The 16657-nt window shown below is 39.7% G+C and overlaps 1 protein-coding gene across 5 annotated transcripts in view; it reads left to right on the forward strand.

Annotated features, from left to right (window-relative positions):
• Positions 1 to 12563, forward strand: part of SPOCK3 (SPARC (osteonectin), cwcv and kazal like domains proteoglycan 3) — a 414509-nt gene extending 401946 nt beyond the window's left edge. For all 5 annotated transcript variants that reach the window (XM_067040090.1, XM_067040089.1, XM_067040088.1 and 2 more), the window contains 3 exons: positions 5233 to 5295; positions 8337 to 8474; positions 10877 to 12563. In XM_067040090.1, coding sequence (XP_066896191.1) covers positions 5233 to 5295; positions 8337 to 8474; positions 10877 to 11040 — 365 coding nt within the window. In that variant the 3' untranslated portion in view covers positions 11041 to 12563. The remainder of the gene's footprint in view (positions 1 to 5232; positions 5296 to 8336; positions 8475 to 10876) is intronic.
• Positions 12564 to 16657: the final 4094 nt, after the last annotated feature.

Genomic DNA, 16657 nt, shown 5'->3' on the forward strand with positions numbered 1-16657 from the left:
GCCCCAGGCTGCAGACCAGTACTGGGCCGCGGCCTGTTAGGAACCGGGCCGCACAGCAGGAGGTGAGCGGTGGGCGAGCGAGTGAAGCTTCATCTGTATTGACAGCCGCTCCCCACCGCTCACATCACCGCCTGAACCATTACCGCTCCCCGTAGCTCCCATCACTTCCTGAACCATTCCCCCTCGCCGTCCGTGGAAAAGTTGTCTTCCGTGGAACTGCTCCCTGGTGCCAAAAAGATTAGAGACCGCTGACTTACAGAATAAAAAAGTAAATCCAGGGAAACTGCCATGAAGAGACGTGGTCTTTTGTTATGATAACAAAGGTTATTTTAATTTTTCTTTGATTATTATGATAGCATGTCCAAGTGTTTATACATGAACATTTGAAAATATTCTGAATAACTCTGAATGTTTCTACTGCAGAAGTAAATATTTTTACCTTAAGACATTCCTAGATTTTGCAGTAATATTCAGAGAACTGATTAAAGGTCCCCCAAAGATTCTGCTTTATATATTTTTCATTATTATTCTTGATACTTACTTCCAAAGTATCAAAATCTTCGTAGTCATATGAAGACATCCTCTGAGGTCATTTACTACACAGCGGAGATAATTTAGTAAATGATACCTGAGCTGGTTAAATGATTATACAAATTCCCAAAAGCTTAGGAGAGTTTGGCTAATTCCATTCATTAATATGCTAGAAAATATTACAAAAGTGCTATCAGGATAACTGACTGTGGAGTTAGCTCATTAAGTAATTTCATGGAAAAGAATAAACATTAAAAACATTTTTTCAAGTGTTTCACCTTATAAAGAATGTTTTTCCTGTTTATTCAATAAAAACAATAAATTCTTAAGTTTATTATAATTAGAGTAATATATGTATGTGTGTGTGTATGTGTGTACATATATATAGAGAGAGAGAACGAGAGAATAATGTATAATGGGGTGTTATTAATCCAGGTTGACTTAAGACTGCAATCAGGGTTATAGTTGTAGGGTTGTTGGAAAATATCTGAAAAATATAGTGTTATTTTTTAAAAAAACCTTTCAAAAATAAATTAAGGTTAATTTCCAAAGTTTAATAAATTAGGTTGAGAATATAAAATTTCAGGTAAGTGAAATACTTGTAGTTTTCCAAGGGAAAAAAATTGTAACCTAAAAAAGTTTGTAATTAGTTAAAATGCATATCTGTTTCTATGGCTGATTTTCTGAAATCATGACAATTAAGCAACACAAAATGGATATGATTGTGTGTGGTTCGTGTGATTTCATTCTAATTAGTTATAAAAGAATAAGTAGGAAAAATATTAATTTGGGATTCTTGTTACCTTAGGTGTTAATAGCTTACTTTCATAAAATATATTTTAAGCCCCTACTCAAAATAGTACCTCAATTTATCAGTTGCTATTTCAGTTAAAGTCCTGTCGTGTAAGATACAGGAAAGAGAAAGTAAATTAACATTTATTCAGGTCCATGTTGTCTTTTGGGCACATAAAATCATTTATCCCTCATATAGCCCTGTGACAAAGTAACGATCTCGTCCACAGCTGAGGACGACACTTAGTGATCTTAAAGTCCTTCATGTTACAGAATGAGCTCAGGGACGGGGATCTGAAACTTCTTTCTCCAGCAGCTGTACCTCTTTTTTTTTTTTTTAATTTTATTGAAGTCTAGTTGATTCGCAATGTTGTGTTGATTTCCACTGTACAGCAAAGTGACTCAGTTATAGAGATATAGATGTGTATTCTTTTTCATTTTCTTTTCCACTGTGGTTTATCTCAGGATTTTGAATGTAGTTCCCTGTGCTCTGCGGTAGGACCTTGTTGTCTATCCATCCTGTATGTACTGATAGTAGTTTGCATCTCCAGCAGCTTAACCTTTACGTTCAGACTTTGCGAAGTCCTCATACATAAACTGCTGAGAGGCGCCCCTAGGCAGCCCGCTGGCAAACGCTGTTCGGGGCAGGAGCCCCGTCAGCGATACACCTGATGGGACGACAGCCAGAACGGTCGCTCCTTTCGAGGTTGTTTATGCCTTCCAGCCACAGGAGGAGATGTCAGAACAGGCGTCATCTGCATTAGTTTTACAAAGGATGTTTAATTTAATGAAAGACAGTAAATACAGGCAATGTTGTCCTTTGGTGTTAGGAATGTTTGAAATGTGCACAAAGTAAATCGAATAAAGTTATTTAAGTGTATCCATTCTGTGAGAGGCTCCATGAAGGAAAGGGATCGGGCAGAGGCCTCCTGAGAAAGAGGCTGAGCTGGTCCGGGTGCCTCCCTGTGGCACGACCCGCAGGTGTGCGTGGCACCCGCCGAGTCACGCACGCACCTCTGCAATGTCTACTTTCTTTGCAGTCTTGACGTCACATTGTATCTATCTATATATTTGACAGCTAATCGAAATACACTCCCTAGAAATAACTAGTTGTGAGTACAGAAAGAACACCATTGTATATTACTGTTGTAAACATAGAGATATTTCCTTATTTATTTTTCCCAGTGACATTTTATTCAGTTCCAACTCGTGTGGGAACATAAAAATGCATTGTTATCGTTGCTTTGACAGTTATCCATTCATAATATAGACACTGTGTGAATGGTTCCAGTATAAGGCTTTGAGGTTTTAAATTCAGAATATAAAACAATGAACAATGTTAATTTTTTTAAAAAACAGCATTTCGAAATTAACTAGTAAAAGATATTAATTCTTTTTTTCTTATTTTTTAAAACTACTGTTGGGGGCTTCCCTGGTGGCGCAGTGGTTGAGAATCCGCCTGCTGATGCAGGGGACGCGGGTTCGTGCCCCGGTCCGGGAGGATCCCACATAGCGCAGAGCAGCCAGGCCCGTGAGCCATGGCCGCTGAGCCTGCGCGTCCGGAGCCTGTGCTCCGCAACGGGAGAGGCCACAGCAGTGAGAGGCCCGCGTACCACACACACACAAAAAAAAAACTACTGTTGGGAATAATTACTTGTAAATGTAATGATTACATTAAAGCCTATATTTTATAACTCATGATTTTCATACAATTTTAAGCATATAAAATCAGAATTTTCCATAAAGTCAAATCACCATTAGATGGGGGGAAATAAATCTTGTGTATACACTTGTGCCTAATCGTGTCCAAACCTTCGTGCACTTTGCCACCTCACTGCCCTTTCGTCTACATCAGTTGTTGGCAAGAGAGTTGAATGACAGGCGAAATCTCAGTCACGCCTTCCGAGTGTACCTGAGTCAAAGGCCAGACGGAGCACAGGACAGATATTCACAATCCAGTACTGTATGTAGTGGAACAGCCCAGTCTGTCATGACTTCTCTCGAAATCTGGCAGGTTCCCCTACACACAGCTTGTGGCTGCCCCGGGTTTAATCAGGGAGAGTCAGACTCAGACGTGCCTGATTTGGGGCAACCCCACAGGAAGATAAGAGAAATATCACTTCTACTTACAATAACTGTCCCAGAGCAGTGAGAAGAGTTGCTTTCAATGTAGCATTGAAACTTCAGCTAGAATCTTTCCTCTTGGTTTTAAATGTCATATTCGGAGGGCAGGAAATTTTAGGTCTACTCTATAAGTCCATATTATGCAACTTCATTCCTCTTCTGTTAATGATATGACTCACAAATTATTAGAAAAAAACAAAGGGGTCAGTTGAGCCAGTATCAGCACGAAGTAGAACAATAAGGTAATCAGGTTTTTCAAGCAAATTACTTTTTCTTCACATTTGTGATTCCTCCAGGAAAAGCATTGTTGGCCTGCCGTATTAAACTGTAAAATACATACTAAGTTATTTGTCTCATGGCCTCTTTCCACTCTGCTGCTTACATGCAAATTTAATAACTGAATATTGTGAGCTTGGTTTGGTAAAAAATTCTTAACTTATTTGAATTATATCTTGCCTTTTCACTAAAAAAGTTGTAGTGGAGCAAGTACTAGTTTACTGTTTTGCTGTTTCAGTAGTTTGTGATACAGTTTTTATATAGCAAGTATTAACAGCAAGGTTTTACAATAAGAGGCTAAAGTACATTGAACTGTTTTCAGGTAAGAATATGTCTATATAGTAGAAAATATATAATTAAATATAATAATATAAGCCAAACTATATTATGTCTATTTAGAATTTTATACTTCTCTGAAACTAATGTCCTTCTAAGTGGTTTTAAAGAGTTTGAAAAATAGGCATATACTTATTTCCAAATTGGTTTAATGTTCTAAGTTTATTTTTTTAAAGATGGCTTGTCAGAAATTATTGTATGTTACATTCTGTTTCCAAATTGGGTATATACTGCAAACATCTGGGTGAAACTGAAAAGACTGAAGCCTGTCAGTGTTATTCAGTATCAAAATTTATAACAGTGTCTCTGAATAACTTGGAAGCATTCACGTTTTCCTAGATTATGTTTCAGCGTGAAGCTGTTTCTCTTGATCATAGAAACTGTTTTAAATGAGGGGAAACAAAATCAGTTAGTTTGGGAAGCAACGTGTCAGTTGTATTTACATTAATGAGTTGACTGACCTTTTAAAACTCAATGAAAAGAACATTTTCCATCCTATAAGTATTTTATACCATTCTCCTTTCTTTCATCCAATTCTCTCATTCTGAGGAAATTAAGATAATCAAACAATAAGTAGAAAAGCCTCTCTATAGAGAAGTAGACGTAAATGTAGATGTAGTTGACGTAGTTGTAGGTGCAGATGTAGATGTAGATGATATAGATGTAGATGTAGGTGTAGATGTAGACGTAGATGATGTAGATGTAGATGTAGTTGATGTAGAGGTAGGTATAGATGTAGGTGCAGATGTAGATGTAGATGATGTAGATATAAGTGCGGATGTAGATGATCTAGATGATGTAGATGTAGGTGCGGATGTAGATGTAGATGATGTAGATGATGTAGATGTAGGTGCGGATGTAGATGTAGATGATGTAGATGTAGGTGCAGATGTAGAAGTAGATGATGTAGATGCAGATGACATACATGTAGATGTACATGATGGTGCAATGTACCATAGGTGTAGGCATAGAGGTAGGTGTAGATGGGTGTATGTGTATATACATGTATATGTATACATGTATGTATCTACTTGTATGTGTCTCCATAAGCAAAACAGTTGATATGTAACATGTCTTCTAAAGCCTTGTAAATCTAACTGAGGTTTGGTAACACAGAAATCGCCCCCTCTTTGTTTATCTGTAACCACTGAGGTGACATTAATGCCGTTGCAGACCCACCTTGCCAGACGGAGCTCAGCAGTATTCAGAAGCAGCTCGGGGTGAAGAAGCTCCTCGGTGAGTTGTGGATCACTCTCTGACACCTTTACTGCTTACATAAATAAGAAAAGAGCAACACAAAATCGATATTTATCCAACACGTGGACCTCACTAAATTTCAGCAACAAAATTTATGACGTTTTTGAAAGTCATTAGCCTTACTTTTATTATCTTACCTATTGAAAGATATGATGCCTGTTTTATTACCCTAATATAATGCTCATTTTGAAAGTTACTAAGTAAAAAAGAAAATTAAACAATGCTAAAGGTAAAGCAGCAGAAACTTCGGTTCTCATTCTGTGGTTGACAGTTCACGAATTGATGGCACATATGTATGGAGAGAGAGGGGAAGAGAGAGGGAGGGAGAGAGAGAGAGATGGTTAAAAGCATGGGCTGGGTTCCTCAGGAAAATTAGAACAGATTTTTTAGTTTCTCATCAGCACTTTTTATAAACTTACTTTTACTAAGTAAATGTATGTATTAGATGATAAATAGATAATTCCAAATTTCACCCAAATCCTTGAAATATTAGAATGCTTGGCTATTAACTGATTGTTAAACTATTACATATGATTATTTATTTTTGTCAACATACAGTTTTTTTATTTATTTTTTTTTTTTTTGCGGTATGCGGGCCTCTCACTGTTGTGGCCTCTCCCATTGCGGAGCACAGGCTCCGGACGCGCAGGCCTAGCGGCCATAGCTCACGGGCTTAGTTGCTCCGCGGCATGTGGGATCTTCCCGGACCAGGGCACGAACCCGTGTCTCCTGCATCGGCAGGCGGACTCTCAACCACTGCGCCACCAGGGAAGCCCCCATACAGTTTTTTAATAAACTCTTTTGGGGATAATTTTAGATTCAGAAATTTTACAAATACAGTAGAGTGTCCATATATCTTTCACCCAGCTTCCTCTAAAGTTACCATCTTACCATGTATAGATTAACTATCATATATTTGTCAAATCTAAGAAATTAACGTTGCTATAATCCTATTAATTAAGCCTCACACTTTATGTGGATTTCACCAGTTTGTCCACACATGTCCTTTTTTCTATTTTAGCATACAGTGTAGAACACCACATATGCAACATTTGTTGTTGTTGTTTTTCATGTATGTTAACACGCTTGTGTATTTAGTGGCACATAATTTTATGGTTTTAGATCTGATTAATCTGTATTATGATATGCTGTCTTTGTAATTACAATATTGTATGTTTATATGAGAAGATTTTTCATATTACTTGAAAATTCACAGTTCAAAGTACATAGACTAAATTTTTTAATACAGCATTTTAGATGTGAAGCCACATTATTAGATAAAAGCTACAATGTATCACATTTCTTTTAACCCTGTTACAAGACACACCTTTCCAGCTCACAGGTGGAAACGTTACCTTGGTACCTGGGTTTGTTTTTTTCTACAAATCGAAGTTCAGCCATGTGCAGTGGGAAAAGCCATTGACATTCAACTGGAAAATATCTTCGACTTGGTCAAGGTTATTAGTGACAAAAAGCTATTAACATCCAGGCTTTGATTATTTGATGTTACATAAAATGAAAACATATTTAGAGCCCAATTGAGAGGAGGCACCTTTATTCATCTGACGTAATAAAAACGAAAGTCATTAGTAGAGAGCACTGACCCGTCAATATTCCTTCTGAACTGGGTAGGAAAGCGTCCTTCTCTGACCGTCTGTCCACTGTTATGCGGTAGCAGGTGCGATGCATCCAGGCTTCAAGCTGCCTTGGTGTCTGCAGTTCTAGGCTAATTCCTAGTAATGCTTTTCTGTTTCCAGAGTGTACTGGCAGAGACAACAAATTAAATGGCCACACTAACTGTCCATCTTAACATTTTTATGTCAAGTATGTCAAATTATGGTATTTTTTAAGAGGTAGAGAAAATAATATTGAAAATCTTCCTTTTCTTTCCTGCTATAAATCCACAGAAGGTGTTCTCGAGTTTCGCATATTGGTGATATCCACCTCACGGAAAGACCAGAAGTTCAAATCCTTCAAATGAATTATACTCTTTAAACTAAATTGATTATTTATATATCAGAATTTTGAAACGTTTTTAAAGGGTTAAATAATGGTCCCATATTGTTGCAGGACTACATGGAACAGTTTCATGTTTTATCTGTTTATTAGTCCTTGTTTTTCCTTTTTTCTTTCACCAAGTAACTATAGTGTGTCTGGTCCCTGAGCAGACAGTTGGTCAGGAAAGACAAGAAAATCGTCTAATCTCCTAAAGCTTACACTGTAGTGTGGGAGTGTTGATCGAAGAATGTGAATTCACTTCTCAATTATTATTGCACACTTATCACCAGCAGTGTGCCAGGTGCATGTTAGATATTATAGTGTGAAAGTCAGCGTCTAGCTTCCCACTAGACTGAGTGTGAGTTGTTCGTATAGCAATCAAAATCAGGAGAACCGACAGTTCCCAGCACAGAGGCTGCACAGAGTAGTGGTGAACGCGTGCAGGGAGAGACACACACGCTGGAAGAAATATATCAGAAACCCTCCAGCCTGACAGAAGGGGGTCACGTTTCAGTCAAGTTTTCCATTGCAAGAGGGAGGGAAGGAGAGGGATTCCAGGTGAGGAGAAAGAAGATGCATAGAGAGAAGAAGCAGGACTGGATTTGTAGAAAAGAGCTTGATGTGGAAAGAGCTGAGGATACATGAATGACAATCTGGGGAAATGAAAGTCAAAAATTGGCAGTGATGAGACGGTGAAGGGTCTCATATGCCCTGCTGAGTGGTCTGGGTGACTTATGATGTATGCATGGCGTTCGTCAGCTCGAATTCTGTATATTGTGCATCTGGAAACAGCCCCCTTTGCAGAGTGATTAAAAAGACAAGACAGTGAATTTGCTCAACAGAAGAAAGGCGAGGAGTTCACTGTGACGGCGCCTGCTTTGTCCTACCCGCACCGTAGCTCGCAGCCTGGAGCCGAAGCGTGCGTGTGCGTGTGCGTGCGTGCGTGCGTGCGTGTGCGTGTGTGGAGTGACGCAGCGCATGGTCGGTGACTCTTGTTCCCACCGCGTGTGCGTGTCTCCCAGGACAGTACGTCCCGCAGTGTGACGCCGCCGGATACTACAAGCCGACGCAGTGCCACGGCAGCGCTGGGCAGTGCTGGTGCGCGGACCGCTACGGAAGGGAAGTCGCGGGGTCCCGGAGGCGCGGCGCCGCGGACTGCGGTAAGGAGCAGGGCCGCGCGCGCCCCCGTTTCGCCCCCGCAGGAAAAGTGCTGGCGAGGCGCACGCTCTGCCCGACTCTGTGCAAACCCTACGGAGTGTACGGGGCACGGGGACAGGAGGGCTCCCTCCTAGCATGTTAGACAAAGCTGTACAACTAACAGGTAGAGCCGCATAACGTAGATGTTTTAAGGAAGAAGAAAGAAAGGTGGGCCGCTTTTACTCCAAGTACGGGAAGGATGTCGCATGCCTTCTGTGTTCCTCTCGGGTAAGGCAGACTGCGTCATCCCTTCTGGGCCCTGTCACCCGGCCCTGGTGGGCGCCGTGTCACCACACAGCACCCTCCCATCTGTGTGCCTTTGGAGAAGGTCACTCGGGGAGCACATGGAAGAAAAAGTAACCTTTTGCAAGTAAAGGTCCACAAATTGTAGCTGTGTGAGCATGTTTCCTTATGTTTGGGTGAGAAAATATAGTTTTAATTGTTTGTAGGGTAATTATAATGAATATTCGAGTTCTTTTTCTGAGCATGCATTTTATATATAAACCTAAAAAAATAACATTACAATTAAGTTGGGCATAGCATACACACCTTGTAAAGCTTTAAGTGTGGTGTCTTTAGTCTTTCGTGAAATCTTTTTTCAGAATGCAGGTTTCAAGTGAGTATTTCTGTCTGTACCGTGGAGAGTTTTCACTACAAAAGCCACTTAGCCGTACACACACACACACACACACACACACACACGGAATTAATGGATTATGTTTCAGCTAATGCAGATGACCAAAATGTAAACAAAGTACTTGGTCAGTCTTGTGTTTCAGAAAAAGTTTAGTTTTCTCCTTTATGCAATTTTTAAACTGATACGCTGTGATTGTTTAGAAATAGATAAATGGTAGACGGTATAAAAGCAATCGCGTTTAATGCTTAACTGGCTGTTCTGCATGTATTTTTCACAACACTTTTAATAGCTTGGTTCTGGCTTTCTGCACAGCGTTTTCAGATTCCATAGGGTGGAGTGCAGTCCTCAAAAGCTACATTACATACTTGTTACATGTGGAGAACACAGCTTTGTAACACATGGTTTAAATGACTTGCACTGTCAGTTATTTCAGTTATCCGTGATGGAGAAAGAATTTCAGGTGTTTATCTTATAAATAATAATTATATGGAGATGAGTTCAATAGGTGACAGGGAAATTGTTTGGGGAATGTGACTTGTGAGTTTTCTGGGCATGTTGAAATTATTAAGAAAATAAAAAAGTAGAAGAGTACAAATAACATTTTCTTCACAAAAGATATGAACTTCAGTGTGTTGTATTGTGAAATCAATCATTTCATAAGCACTGGATGACATTAATAGGAGCTGCTATAATTAGGCTACCAAAGAATTATTAGACCAAAATATCAGAAAGGGTAGAAAATAAACACACGGCTACTAGGGGAGTTGGGAAGTGATTACATTCTGAGATATGTGTGCGTTATTGCCTCCATAGTCATTATAACTTTCTAAACATTTTTTAAAACACCTACTGGCTGTGTTCGTTTTCTGTTGCTATTGCAACAGAACCCCTCAAAGTTAGTGGCTTAACGCACACAGACGTGTGATCCTGCACTTCTGAACATGAGAAGTCCAGCGTGGGCTTCCCCGAGCTAAGGTCAGGGTGTCTTCAGGGCTGGTTCCTTCTGAGGCCGCCTCCCGAGGGCAGTGTTTCCTGGCCTTGTCCTCTCTCAAGACCACTCACGTTCCTTGGCCCGGGGGCCGTTACCCAGCTTCTGACTATTCTTCTGTAATCACACTGCCCTCTGACTTCATCTGCACACAGTTCTTTGATTTGAAGGCTGCAGGTGATCACCGGGGCCCAGCCAAGTTACCCACAGTGACCTGCCGGCTCCAGGCCCGTGACTTAATCACGTCCCCTGAGCCCCGTTACCGTGTAAGGTCACGTGGTCCCAGGTGTCAGCCGTGAGCAAGTGAACGTCTCTGAGGGGCACCTATTTTGCCTACACACTAAGAGGAGAAGTTCTCAGTTCTTTGTAAAACTCACAGTTTGACATGGACTTTATAAGAACTGGGCTGAGCTCAATATTACCGAACTGGAAATCGTACATATCAGACCTCAGCAACAATTCCGCTTTGGAGCACTGTATATTTTAACAGAGGATAAAGAATGGATTTTACCTTATTTTTGTTAAGACAGCTAAAGAGCAAATTAAAATTTTATTTTATTTATCTTTTTCACATTTTTTTTTTCTTGGAGTACAGGTGATGGACAGTGTTGTGTTAGTTACAGGGATACAGCAAAGTGACTCAGTTTCTTAATTTCCTCAATTTTCATCAGAATTTTCCGACCCTCAGAAATTATCCCGCCACTCAGTCCCATAACATTAATGTTTACTTTTTTCCTAAGCTGTTGATTTTGAGATCTCTGGAGATTTTGCAAGTGGAGATTTCCGTGAATGGGCTGCTGGTGACGATGAAGACGGCGTTACGAACGATGAAGAGGAAATTGAAGATGATGATGAGGATGAAGCCGATGATGACGGTGGCGGCGACCAAGATGGGTACATGTGATGCACGTCCGAGAGCCGCGAGCCGCACATGCTGCGTCTCTCTTAGCTACCAAGTGATCCCCTGCGCAGGAGTACCTTCTTTGCCCCCAAACAAAGTGATTCTAAAACTCACTTGGATTTTGTATAATTATTTCCAATATTGCAACTAAAGTCATAGAACTTCATGTTTAGGGAAGTATCATGTACTTTGAGTTTTTATATGAAAAAGAGAACACATATGGAGTCTAGCCAGACAAGAGAAAATTAGGAAGAGCTACCGATCTATGTGAGTCTGCCACAAACAAAACAACCAGTGCCTGAGGTCATACGTGATACTTTTCTGGGAGAAATTCTAAGTTGAATCTACAATAACATACTAGTGACCTGAATTCTAAGGATTTCATAAAAATATGCATGACCTTAATTGCAGTTTCCAAGTAGACTCTTCCCAGAGCTGGAGTGATTTAGAGGTGAGTGAGGGAATAGTACAAAGTGAGAAGAACAGAGTCGCCATCCTGGACACCTCCACCGTGTTTGTGTGTCTTTAGTTATGAGGTTTTAGTGATGTTTTTCGTTAGGAAGTTATTCTGGATGTGACCAGATATCTTACAAAATGGCCAGTAGGGAAAAACCGTGGATTTTGAAAGTTGAAAACATAGATGTCCTTTCTAATTTTTATTTTAATTCAGACAGCAGTCTCATGTTGATTTGTTGGATAATCTTAACCAGCATGATTTCTCTTTCTAGGTTTCTTTATCTTTCTGACCAGCAACTTAGGGTGCAGAACTTAAAGTAGAAAGACAAAGGGAAAGATTCTTTTAAGCCGTATTTTTACAAAAAGTTTGTCATTTGCCCCAATATCAAACTTAAAAATCTTCATTCTTATTTTATTCCCTATGTTAGATAAATATTTGCATTTAATGTAAGAATTATGCCATTTTTGTTACTAGTGTCGGAACTTAGAGAACATAGTGTATGGTGCCTTGCAAAATAGAAATAGAAAGGTTTCAGCATGCATCCCCACATAGGACATTAGGCCGTAGATAGGTACACCTAATCACAAACTAATACGAGTCCCGGTACTGCTGCTGGAATGAAGAAAGTAGAATACTTTCTTTCTTTTTTCTGCTGTTACATAGTTACCGTGTGGACTTGTTTATGATTATTGTGTGGAGTAGCATTTAAGATTTAACTGCAACAGAAATTACTTTAATTGCTGTATTTAAGTTAGCATGTGAATTAATCATGTAGCCCTTCTGGTACACCATCGCTTCTAAGGATATCAGACCTATGGTTTTGTGCCCATAAGAAAAGTGGGAAAACCTGTTGGGTGTTACTGGTGTCACCATTTAAACAGTGGGTCAGCTGGCTTCCCAGTGTACAATCCACTGAAATAAAGTTGTTGGATTCTTTTCCGTTTGATTTATATATGCTAAGAAAAAAATCTTTAATGTTAACTTTATGTAATATTTAAGGTAAAATGCATTTTCTTTTTTACTGTTTATGTATAGTTTACAAAATAAAGAATCTTGCAACCGAATTAAACTGTCCCTTAATGATTTTCTGGGGTATAGATAGTAGCATGCAGGATTCTTAATCTGTTTCCTGATTTTTAAAAAGCATACATCACAAACTAGCTGGAAACGTGTTTTTTTATTAATTTTGAGTTTCAAAGTCAGAGCTCTTGACATCTTGCCTATTGTTTTATTAGATACGTTTAAAAATATTTTTCTTTGTCAGATTGTTTTAATTGTTTTCATTTGTCATAGCATTGCAAAGTAGATCATTTCCTTTGTTGATGATGGTATTTTTAAGCCCATTTTTGTGGTATTATACTTAACATATTTAGCTAAATTTCTATAGCAGCTGCATTTTTTGAAGAGTGACAGAATAACCTTATCTGTATAACAAAGGTATAGAAATCACAAAATGTAACTTGTGGATTGGTTGGAAAAAGACAAAAAAAATCAAATGCTATATAGAGGTTTAGCAAATGAATTTAAAGTAACAAATATGGTGGTCTTTTAGTGAAGCTGCTTTTTTAAAAATTTTTATTTTATATTGGATTATATTTGATTTACAATGTTGTGTTAGTTTCAGGTGTACAGCAAAGTGATTCAGTTATACGTGTATCTATTCTTTTTCAAATTCTTTTCCTAATTTATTACAGAATATTGAGTGGAGTTCCCTGTATTATACAGTAGGTCCTTGTTGATTATCTGTTTTATATATAGTAGTGTGTATGTGTTAATCCCAAACTCCTAATTTATTTCTCCCCCCAGTGTTTCCCATTTGGTAACCATAAGTTTGTTGTCTAAGTCTGTAAGTCTGTTTTTGTTTTGTAAATAAGTCCATTTCTATCATTTTTTTAGATTCTACATATAAGTGATATTTGTTTTTGTCTGACTTCTCTTAGTGTGATCATCTCTAGGTCCATCCATGTTGCTGCAAATGGCATGAATTCATCCTTTTTGTATGGCTGAGTAATATTCCATCGTAAATACATACCACATCCTCTTTATCCATTCCTCCACTGATGGACACTTAAGTTGCTTCTTTGACTTAGCTATATTGTAAACAGTGCTGCAATGAACATTTTTGAATTATAGTTTTGTCTGCGTATATGCCCGTGTGGGATTGCTGGCTCATATGATAACTCTATGTTTAGTTTTTTAAGGAACCTCCGTAATGTTCTCCATAGTGGCTGCACCAGTTTACATTCCCACCAGTGGTGCAGGAGGGTTCATGTTTCTCCACACCCTCTGCAGCATTTATTGTTTGTAGATTTTTCGATGATGGCCATTTGACCTGTATGAGGTGATAACTCGTTGTGGTTTTGATTTGCATTTCTCTAATGATTAGCGTTGTTGAGCATCTTTACAGGTGCCTTTTGGCCATCTGTATGTCTTCTTTGGAGAAATGTCTATTTAAGTCTTCTGCCCATTTTTTGATTGGGTTGTTTGTTTTTGTCATATTGAGCTGCCTGAGCTTTTTGTATATTTTGGAAGCTAATCCCTTGTCAGTTGCCTTGTTTGCAAATGTTTTCTCCCATTCTATGGGTTGTTTTTTCCTTTTGTTTATGGTTTCCTTTGCTGTGAAAAAGCTTTTAAGGTTAATTTTAGGCCCCATTGTTTATTTTTGTTTTTATTTTCATTACTCTAGGAGGTGGATCCAAAAAGATATTGCTGCGATTTACATCAAAGAGTGTTCTGCCCATGTTTTCCTCAAAGAGTTTTATACTATCCAGTCTTACATTTAGGTCTTTAACCCATTTTGAGTTTATTTTTGTGTGTGGTGTTAGAGAATGTTCTAGTTTCCTTCTTTTACTTTTAGCTGTCCAGTCTTCCCAGAGAATGGGAAGAGACTGCCTGATTCCTCCAGTTCCATTTTTCTTTCTCAAGATTGCTTTGGCTATTTGGGGTCTTTTGTATTTCCATACAAATTTTAAATTTTTTTGTTCTATTTCTGTGAAAAACGTCATTGGTAATTTGATAGGGATTTCACTGAATCTGTGGATTGTCTTGGGTAGTAGAGTAATTTAAACAATATTGATTCTTCCAATCCAAGAACATGGTGTATCTTTCCATCTGTTTGTATCATCTTTGATTTCTTTCATCAGAGTCTTAACAGTTTTCAGAGTACAGGTCTTTTGCCGCCTTAGGTAGGTTTATCTCTAGGTATTTTATTCTTTTTGATGTGACAGTAAATCGGATTGCTTCCTTAATTTCTCTTTCTGATCTTTCCTTGTTAGCATGTAGAAATGCAAGAGATTTCTGTGTATTAATTTTATATCCTGCAACTTTACCAAATTCATTGCTGAGCTCTAGTAGTACTTGTTTTCGCTCCCTTGGACTGCAGCATGAGTCCCAGTAAAGCTTTGCCTGAATTCGTGGTCTGGCCTCTTATCAATTTCTGTGGATTAAAGCATCCAAGAACCCGGCTTGGTAATTGAAGAGGAGGCAGGCAGGCTTGGGATGGAGGGAAACCGTGGAGAAGGAGAGCAGTTGATGAGAGAGTGTGAGCTGCTGAGAACCGGAGAAGGATAGAGGCCAGACTAGGAGGCTCCAACACGCCATGTCGGGCAGTTTGGAGTCATCGCAGAATCTCTGGGGAAATCATCGAAAGACGTTTATGAAAACAAGTTACAAGACCAATTTCGTGATGTAGAAATTGCCATCTATGGAGAATAGACGGGGTGGAGAGGGTGGTGAAACTAAAGACACGGCCAGAGATTTTTCAGTGGTGGCCTTGTGTAAAAAAGATGAGCTGGGGCAAACGTGTTTTCTTTCTCATGAATTTGGGAAATTGAAGGAATTTACCAATCACAGTGTAAGCTGATGATGGAAGGTGAGAATGGCAACCAAACTTAGGAGAAGACAGGCGCAGTGAGATTGGAGACAGAGAGGCATCTGTTGAGTGAGGAGGAGCTGTAGGACCCAGGGAAACGAGATGTCCATGTCCCTCGTGGAGCATCTGCTACGCTGGCCTCCAGACCCCAGGGGCTCTGCTCTGTCCTGGCTTCTTTCCATGGCTTCAGGCATCTCCTAGACGCTTCCTGTGTGTCCTTAAAACAATCCACCCATCTGGGAACTTGAGAGTTTCTGCTCCTTGTAAACCAAATTTCTTAAAGCAGGTGGTAGATTGATGGCCATATGTTATCATCAGGTCACATGAACGTCATACAGGAGGAAGTATGGACCGTGGGACGTGGAGGCTGAGATTACCCTGAAGGAGCAGGAATGTTTGAAAGTTGCAGCTTCTGAAAGACTGCATACTTCAGCTACAGGGAAATCGTTCACTCTGTTCCTTCATTTCAGTTCAGAGCAGCAAATTCAAACTGTTTGGCTTGAGGAAAGCACCTTGGGATGTTTCCAAATGAAAGATGTTATCTTAATACAAAAGGCTATTTTTCAGTCTTTGGTATCATGTTTCTCCTTCAGCACGTTTAGCTGCTTCGAGGCAAGGTGTCTGGCGTGTATCAGGATTCCTGTTCAGCGGCTTATCTTGTTTGACATCCCTCGGCGCACAGTTATTTGGAGCCTGTGGGAAAAGGGATCTTGGGTGACAGGACGACCAATTGAAGCATTTGACGATCTTGTAGCCGTGCTGGTCCCTTTGGGATCCGAGGTCAGTAGAATTGCGGTGATGCAGTTTCAAGGTGCGGGGAAGTACATCTGCAGATGCAAGTCAGTGATAGATTAGAAATGTCGTTTTCAATTTACTGTGCTAACGTGGGTTGAAGGATGTGATGGAGGCATGAAGGGTGAAAGCAGAGGGCCTCTCCTGCATGTTTTGTGATGTGGGTCATGCGGCGGAGGGCAGTCGCAGCGGCCACCAGCCCCCAGGGACAGCGTGGTCCAGAGTTAAGCCCTGGAGCAGAATCCCTTCACATGCTTGGTACTTCCGGAATGCAGCCGCGATTCTTAGTTTCCCCAGCTCCTAAATAAAGCCAGAGCCCTGCTTTCCTTGCTTCAGAAATGCCTAGCACTCTGAGTGAAGCAGACGCTTAGCTGTTAAGTGGAAAGACTGTTGTACTAACTACACAAAGCTCTGAAATAAGAGGGCACCATCTGTCCTGGGTACATTTGACAGGATATGCCAGACCTAGATTATGCAATACTAAAATTGAAGTTACTGGC

The sequence above is a fragment of the Kogia breviceps genome, chromosome 8 (assembly GCF_026419965.1).
Source record: "Kogia breviceps isolate mKogBre1 chromosome 8, mKogBre1 haplotype 1, whole genome shotgun sequence".
NCBI lineage: Eukaryota > Metazoa > Chordata > Mammalia > Artiodactyla > Physeteridae > Kogia > Kogia breviceps.